Below are 8,874 nucleotides of genomic sequence, written 5' to 3'. Positions count from 1 at the left end.
TTTTACGGTTGTGTAGATAGATTTCTGGAAAATTTGGAACATTGAGCCCGCCTGGCACCGCCCTACGAACATCTCTTGCTATTGGAGATTGACGACGTATTAAGATCTGGGCAAACAGCTTGTAGGCAACGTTGGTAATTATGGCATTACAGCCGTTCGGCCTTTTTATAGATAGGACAAATTACGTCTTTCATCTACTCTTCCCGTAGTTTCCCTTCCTTCCAAATGATGTAAATTATTCAGAAAAGTGCTGTTGCTAGGAGTTTCTTAGCATTCTTTTAGTGTTCTGCCGGAAGTCAATCCTTTCCGGCTGCTTTATTAATCTTCAGTTGTTTGATTTTTCACCTTCGTAATCGAGAACCGAAACGCTATAATCGTTTGTGGGCACTGCTAGGTTAACTTGCGAGTCGTCTCCTTCTGTTATGTCGCCCTTGAGATGCTAATCGAAGAACTGTGATATGTGATGCTTGGGCAAATTGTATTTCTGCAACATTTCCGCTAGATCCGTCAGTTGGTAAAAATTTGATTCGAGAAAGCGCGAGCACCCATATAACTTAATTACTTCCTTATTGGTCCATATCCGCCGGAACAAAGGTATAAAATCAGAGATCTCCTCTGTCGACGCTTACCCGTCATGGCTCTTGTCCATTAATTTAAACTTTTGTAGTCGTAGGTTTAGCAGCGTCGCCATGAGCCTCCGGGTCTTCGTTGTCCTTTTTCAGTTCAGTCGTTTTTTCAGTCGAGTGCTAAATCTGTTTCGTTCGTGCCTCTCCTCAAGTTGTTCCGATCCACAGATATAACGGTTAAGTTGAAAATTCGGGTTTCGGCATACCAAAACCTGGTTTGAACGGCAAATGTAACGCAGATTTGCAAAAGCGCCTCTGGCTGGTCATAAAACGAAGCCGAACGGATAATGGACAATTCCAGCACTTGATGACATTCCTTCTGCTCTATTGAAAAAAATGCTGTGATGCACTGAAATCGCAAAACACAACGCAATAGCTAAAAGTTCCCTGAAACCTGGAAATCGTCGTATATATTTACTGTGTTTTTAAAACGCAACAAGCAGAATGTGAAGCACTATCACGGAATAACTGTCTTGTGCGGTTGCTCAAAAATTATTTATTTATTTATATTTTATTTGATACATTCATCTGACAATGTCTTAATGAAGGTCATACAAACTCTTACAAAGCATCAATTCTTGACAATTTTTTAACAAAAATTCGAGAAGGCTCTCCAAATTTGTGCAGTTCTTCAACCCGAGTGAACATCCGGATGCATGACGTCACTGGTTCGTGGTACCCAAACGTGGTTCGGTGGAATTCCGTGTGCAATAAAGCCGTAGTTCGCAGAGATCTTTGAGATGCTCGAAAATTCACTTTTGAAAGCAGCGTCGGCAAATCAATGTCGTTGTTCAAAATTTTTGCTACAAACGTCGCCTGCTGAACTTTTCTGCGCCGTTCTAGTGTGTCCAAACCAAGCAGAAGACAACGTTCACGATAAGGAGGAAGATTCCCTGGGTCTCTCCAAGGCAACTCTCTGAGGGCAATACGGATAAATCGTCTTTGGATGCGTTCGATTCTTAGAATCCAGGTGAGCTGGTGTGGTTGCCAAATTACGCAGGCGTTTTCAAGCAAAGGACGGACTAGTGCACAGTATAAAGATTTCAAGCAGTGAGGGTCCTTAAAATCTCTTCCGATTTTGGAGATAAATCCTAGCTTTGGAAACAATAGCAGAACGGTGAGCGTTAAACATAAGTTTGGAGTCGAGTAAGATGCCGAGGTCGTAAACTTGCTCTACCCTCCGGAGAGTATTTCCATTTATAGTGTAGTCAAAGATGATAGGGTTTTGAGTGCGATGAAACGTTATTACCTCACATTTTGCTGTGCTCACTAACAAGTAGTTGATCTTACACCAATTCATGAAGCCACCTAACAAATTTTTAGAGCCGACGACAGTCGTCGATGGAGCGCACGGTAAGAAACAGTTTAAGATCGTCAGCGTAGATAAGTGCGCATCCGGTTTCTAGTAGCATAACTACATCGTTGAAAAACAATATGAACAGCAAGGGTCCCATATTGCTTCCTTGAGGAACACCAGACTTATGAAACAGTAGATTCTAACTTGACTTGCAAGACTCTATCGCGTAAATATGATTCAAGCCAAGCCAATAGCTGCTCTAAGGCTCCCAAACGATGCAATTTCCGTAGAAGGATGCGATGATCGATCCGGTCGAATGCAGCTTTTATGTCAGTGTAAACTGCGTCGACTTGTGCTTTTTCTTCAAGTTGCGTGATGCAGAAGGAGGTAAAGTCGAATAAGTTGTAGGAAACCGATCGGCCAGGCATGAACGCGTGCTGGTGGGCTGATATATAATTTTTGGTACGGTTAACCATGGCAGTTCCTAACATTCCGACGATCGCCACTCTTATGAACGGGAAACATAAAGGATCGTTTCCAAATGCTAGGAAATTTTCCTTGTGCAAAAGACTTGTTGAAAATACAACAAAGTGGTACGGATAACTCAAATGCGCAGCGACAAAAATAGCGGCTGGGATTCCATCAGGTCCGGGGGAAAATGATCGCTTCAATCTACGAGCTGCTTCAACAATCATCACTGGAGTAATTTCGAAAGTGTCGAGGTCGACGCGTCCTTCGGGAACGTTCCCTGCAGCCAAACCAGCCTTCTGCGTCGAAGGCGAACTCATTTGCAAATAATAAGAAGGATGCAAACATTTCGCAGGAGTATGTAGTGGAAAACGATTCTGAGCCATCAAGATATGCGTTGGCGGGAATAGAATTGCATTTGCGTTTCGAATTTCGAACGTTTTAAGCCTCGTAAACGATTAATACCCAGGGCGGTGTGGAACGTTGCTTAACAAAAGGCAAATTTGATTGAAGCCACCGGTTAATAGTGTCACAGAATAAATTGACCATGTCATCCACTTCGCTCATTTCAAGAAGATTCTCTTAAGTAAATATTCCGAGAACAATCTATTTTGCGGTAGTTTAATTTTCGTCGTTCCTTTTCTGAAGGTGTATGATTCGCGGGTCGGTCATTTAAATCGGGTAACGAAATCAATAATGGGGGGTGATGAGAGTCAACAGGAAGTAATGGTGCAACGCACTCGTCAATGGGTATAATGTGGTCAACAGAATAAAAAACTAAATCAAGAACCCTTCCGAGATGATTACGTTTCAAGTTGGCTTGTTGGAGGTTGAGGAAATCCATTCCGCCAACTAAAACCGCACTCGCAGTGGGAAGTTCCGATGTATTAGTATGATTTATCATGTCATCATTGTATTCCCAAACAATGCGCGGTTGATTATAATCACCGCAAATGAGTATAGCATCAGTTGAGGGTTTTTTTTTCGCACAATTTACGAATAGAAGAAACGTGCGATTCAATAACAACAGGATCCTGGCTTTTGTCGGGAGGAATGTACACAGCACCAAATAAAATTTTCAACCCATGAATATTCACGGTAATACAGACTTGCTCTAACCTACTTGCTTGTGCTGACGTGAGGGCAACGTAAGGGTGCTGCCGGGCGACAGCGATCAATACACCTCCAAAGCTCCGCTTATCACTATTACGGGACGAACGGTCGCAGCGAAAAACGTTGAACCTTTCGCCGAACAGCTGCACAGAGTTAATGGAGTCGTTGAGTCCGGTTTCCGTCAATATGATGACATCAAAACAGCAATCACGAGAAGCCAAGAAGATATCGTCCACTTTCGTCCTCAATCCCCTAACGTTCTGATAATAGACGACGATATCGTTGGAATACGGGTCACAGTACTGTAACATAGAATTACTGTACACAGCGGGAACGTTGCCACCGTCCACCAAACATCGCGTTGTATTTAATTCATTGCAACAGCATCCTCCATTCGTGAAGCAACAGGTTCCAGGCGCGAGTCCAAGTTTTTTGACTGATCAAATGCAAACTATCGTCTATGATCGACTGTTGTTTTGTGCAAACAACTATATTCTTACGTCGTCACATGGTTTTTATCCTGGCCGTTTTATTTAAACCAATTTATTGAAATTTATATCGTTGCGTCTGTCTACGATGGAACAGGGCAACCAAATCGACGCCATTTACAATGATTTGAAAATAGCATTTGATCGAGTCGACCATCAAATTCTTTTAGCCAAACTTGACACATTGGGAATTTTATCCAGCACGCTTTCATGACTAAGCTCTAATCTTCGTAAACACATAATTGCCGTTAAACTCGGTTCACGGTGGTATAACTTGCATGTGTCATTAGTTATTCTAATTGTACACGATCTCTATCCTCGTTCTGATGTATGCCAGGATCGTGGTCAACTGTTTCCATGCTCGTCGGTATTTGGCTAAGCTCACCCTAGGGACAATGTTTAGCTTTTTTTTTCTTTCCATGACTTGTTCGCATTCCCCGTCAATCCATTCATTTCGGCAACTTACGGGTTGTTCTGTTGCCAGATGTTTAACCGAGCACTTGACAACTTTTCGTTAACCGACCTCCAATCTCTCACGCATTCCTGCATTCTGGCCAACACGACAACCGTTCCCAGCTCGTTGGTAGTGTCACGCTCGAGTTAAACTGGACCTTTACTGCCTTGCAATAGATTACCTGCAGAGCAACGATGCCGCCCGCTTCGGATCATACAGTGGCATGGGTCACTCCTACCATGGATACTAGACTTACTTCCGTACTTTAGCAGCCGAGAGCCGGGGTGGCTCTTGCCGTATCAAGAATTCCTCTCCATTGTACTTGGTCCGGGGCTACTCGTCGCCAATTCATTGCACATCTCGACACACGCAAGTCGGCTTCAACCTGGTCGAGCCATCTAGCACGTTGGGCCCCTCTATTCCTGGTGCCTGGTGGGGTTCTTGAAGAGAACGGATTTCACTGCAGTCGTCCGGCATCCTCGCGACGTGGTCGGCCTATCGTAGTCTCTCCACTTTCGCCAGGTGTACGATGTGGATCTCTCCAAATAGTTTATTTGTTTATTTATTTGTATTTGTTCATCTGACCTCTGCGGGTCTCAATGAAACTTGGGAGTGGGGAAAAGCCCTCTTGAGATCGACCCTCAAGTGCGCGTAAAAACCCCACTATCTTTTGACACTATTACAAATCTGACGTACATACTACATACAATTAAAATATTAACTTGGTACAACTTAGCTTAACATTGACACATTTCTAACTTAGCATATTACATTATTTGCCTCAGTCTATTTTTAAAACTATACCTCGATAAATCGAAGTCAAACAATTCAAATACGTTATTAAAGACGGCACACATCGCCCTAAGGGTTTCGTTTTGGCCATAATCTGTGCGGTGGAATGAAAGGCGCAGGAAATCACCGGATCTTAGGTTTCTGGAGAGCACATTCAAATCGATTTCGGATAGTATATTGGGAGCATCTATTTCTCCAGTTGATAGCTTTCCCACGAAAATTGATTGAAAAATATTTCGCCTCTTTGCCAGTGTGTCGATTCCGAGCAGTCGACAACGGTCAGCATAAGACGGCAAATGGTTGGGGTTTTGCCACGGTAAAAACCTCAGAGCGGAACGTAGGAATCTGGCATGTACTGCTTCAATCCGGTTGCTCCAAATTTCGGTATACGGACTCCATATTATGGCCGATGTCTCCAGAATGGAGCGGACAAGTGAGGAGTACAATGACCGCAGGCAAAACGGGTCGGTAAATTCTCTGGCAATCCTTATAATAAAACCAAGGTTTCTATTAGCACGTGCTATGATATGAGAATAGTGATGTTTAAAGTAGAGTTGGGAGTCTAGTAATACACCAAGGTCCTTAATGTGACTCTTTCAAGCATTTCTCCAGATATTGTATAGTTAAACAATATCGGAGTTTTCTTACGTGTGAAAGAAATTACGGAACATTTTGACACACTAATACAGGGTGGCAACTCGAAACGCAAAATAAAATTCCCTGATTTTTCCAGGGTTTTCCAGGTGTGCTTAATAAAATTCCAGGTTTCATATTGCGATATAATTTTAACTAGAAACGTCTTTCGCTCATTCATATTTGAATTATTTTTCAATCAACGAGGAAGTGAGAAAAATTGTCCGAAATTTTCTCGTTTAACTTACTTCTATCTGTGCTTTCACATCCCGTATCTTCTACTAGAGCATTAGTAGCTGCTGTTCCTCTGCAATCTTGTTGTTACGAATTTCGTTGTCTTGAATGACTATTGAATGTACGTTTCTTGCTTTCAATACAAGAGTCTTTAAAATGTTTTTCGACATTCTGAAATGACTTACATTTTCACGATCAAGTGGTTTCGGGCCCTATTCTCACAGTCATCTCACCTAACCTCACTTCTTTTACGTGCCCTATTCTCACAGTCACCCTTACCTCACCTTACAGGTCACCCAGGTGAGCGGAGCGACCCAAGTGACTCTCAGAATAGCAAATTGTCACCTTACCCAAAAAATTTCATACCTGACGAAGTGGCTTAAATTTCTCTTCTTCGACTCTAAAATAAAGGTTAATGTGAAAGTTTTACATTTTTTCCGTGTGCCAATCATCCTGCTAGAACTGTCAAGAACCACTCTCGTATATTTTCCCCATACAACGAGTTTTAACCCAACCTACCGAAATGGAGAAAGTTCCCCACTTACTCTATTTCCCTAGGCGGGTTCTTCAATTACACTCCGCGCGTGAGTTCCTTATTCGTGCCCAAGCGGATGGTGAAAAATTGATAAACAAAATTGATTGCGGAGAGTGTCGCTCGCACTCTTATCTTCTCGCAGCACCGAATTCTTTAGCGCCCCTTGCGGCTAACTCTAGAACCCGCCGTGGTGCTTTTTTACGCGAAAATGTTCATATGTTTGATTTTCGTTGTCCGAGTCACAAGTCATGCGGAAAAAGCTGTTTAATCGAGGTTGTGTTTAATTATAGTTTCGCTGCGTGCCCTTGGTAAACTGGGCCGCGCTTTCTAAGAAATAGTTTCGCTACTAATATCACCGTTGGCCGTTCTACTTTCTGACCAACGCGCCTTATTTTACTTTACATGTGTTGATCGGCTTTTACTTCTCTGGATCCAAAACAGATTCTAAAATTCGTACACCCGTATTTCGGTTACAACTTGTAATCTTCATCAGCTAGTTTAAGGACTGCCGTACCGTGAGACAGTGGAATTTCTCCTATATTTTTTTGATTCATTCAGATCATTTTATATTCCCTGACAATTCCAGGTTTTACAGGTTTTTTCAGGTAGTTACCACCCTGTAATAGTCAATAAGTTTCGCAAGCACCAGTCAGAGAAAGAATCCAAGAATCGTTGCAGTTCAATGCAGTCCGTCATAATTTGGACGACAAGAAATAATTTAAGATCGTCAGCGTTAATGAGTTTACAACCAGGCGGGATGATAAAGCTGGTGTTGAGGCTCCGAGACGTTCAATTTTAGCTACTAAAATAGTGCCTGTAGCTCGCGATTCTTACGCCACTCTTTCTTACAACGCTTTCCGTTTGTGCTCTACCAAAAATAGTCCGCAACACCTTTCGTTCAAATACGGCTAGTACATGTATGTCTTCCATAAGCAAAGTCACTGTCTCAAGTCCGTAGAGGACTACCGGTCTGATTGGCGTTTTGAACATCGCCAGCTTTGTGCGGCGGCGTATGCTTCTTGATCGAAGCGTCTTGCGGTCCTTGCGGAAGGAAAAGTAGACTCGGATACTAGACGTAAACGCTCACTAGGATAAGCAAATCTTGTTCCACTTTGCTGTGGAATCTTCGTCAAGAGCCGCCTCTGACTCTGGGAACAGAGGCTCAAGGACAGCAAGGCTATAACTTGCTTCAACACTCAACACGAGGTTACCCGTATCCCGGCTGGTACCACAAGAAAGTAGGTATGGGAGTTTCTGTAACTTAAGTGGAGGTACACAGCGAGTTCTCAGGTTACACAGCTACCGGTTTTCAAATCATGCTAGTAGTCGGTCAAGAGCAAGAAAATTAACTGACTAGGTTAGTCGAACAATCATTCCGCACTGCACTTCATAAAGAAATTCTTTTGAGGGGTAAAAAACTGAGAAAGACAAACATTGTAAGCAGTTCAGTAGTCATGTCCATGGGCCGACAGATAAAGGAATACTATCAGGGGTAAAACTTTATGCGCTAATCGTTTAAGTTTAACTCGTTTAAGGCAATTTTTAATATCGATTAATTTAAAAGTGAATACGTTTCTTTTCGCACAACAGCCGGAACCATCGTGGAAGGCAGGTGCCACCCTGGTAGCGGACAACCCGGAACAGCAAATAATGGGAACGATCTCGTTCCGGCAGTGGGCCCCGGGTCACATCGAGACAAACATCAATGCCACCGGTTTACCGGTGGGTAAACACGCCGTACACGTGCACGCTTTCGGCGACATGCGCGAGGGTTGTAAATCAACCGGACCGCACTTCCGCAGCAGTATTGTGAGTGAAAGAAGTTTCTCCGTGGATTCATGTTTACTCAAGTGTTTTTAAACCACAGATCGGTAACATTGAGGTCAAGGAGGACGGCAATGCGATGATTGATTTCCCCAGTCCGTACGTCAACCTGTTCGGTTTCGCTGGCATTGTCGGTCGGTCCATCGTGGTCCACGAGAAGGCTTCGGAAATCTACCGGTTCCCGGACCTTTCGATCAACAACCCGGTGTCGTTCCAGGGCGAAGAGGACACGGTCGGGGCAAGGATTGCCTGTGGGATTATAACGATTTTGGACAATGTATCTTAGATCCAGCTATCTTGTACGCAATGTATTATTTTCTAGTTGTGATATGGAAACCTCTATTGATTAATAAAAGATTCGAAAGTCAGTCAACAATAATTTCAAACCCCACAGTTTTACGTCTCATCAA

General features: G+C 43.1%; 1 protein-coding gene across 1 annotated transcript; it reads left to right on the top strand.

Moving 5' to 3' along the window:
* The first annotated feature begins 3,087 nt into the window (after window positions 1-3,087).
* Window positions 3,088-8,750, top strand: LOC128736829 (superoxide dismutase [Cu-Zn]). The gene is made up of 3 exons (XM_053831323.1): window positions 3,088-3,141; window positions 8,231-8,449; window positions 8,508-8,750. The coding sequence occupies exons 1-3, from the start codon at window positions 3,088-3,090 to the stop codon at window positions 8,748-8,750; spliced, it is 516 nt and encodes a 171-aa protein (XP_053687298.1).
* The last annotated feature ends 124 nt before the right edge of the window (window positions 8,751-8,874 follow it).

This window comes from Sabethes cyaneus, chromosome 2, assembly GCF_943734655.1.
Source record: "Sabethes cyaneus chromosome 2, idSabCyanKW18_F2, whole genome shotgun sequence".
Taxonomy (NCBI): Eukaryota; Metazoa; Arthropoda; class Insecta; order Diptera; family Culicidae; genus Sabethes; species Sabethes cyaneus.
Note: the sequence above shows the minus strand (reverse complement) of the source record. Positions and strands in the feature narration are given on the sequence as shown.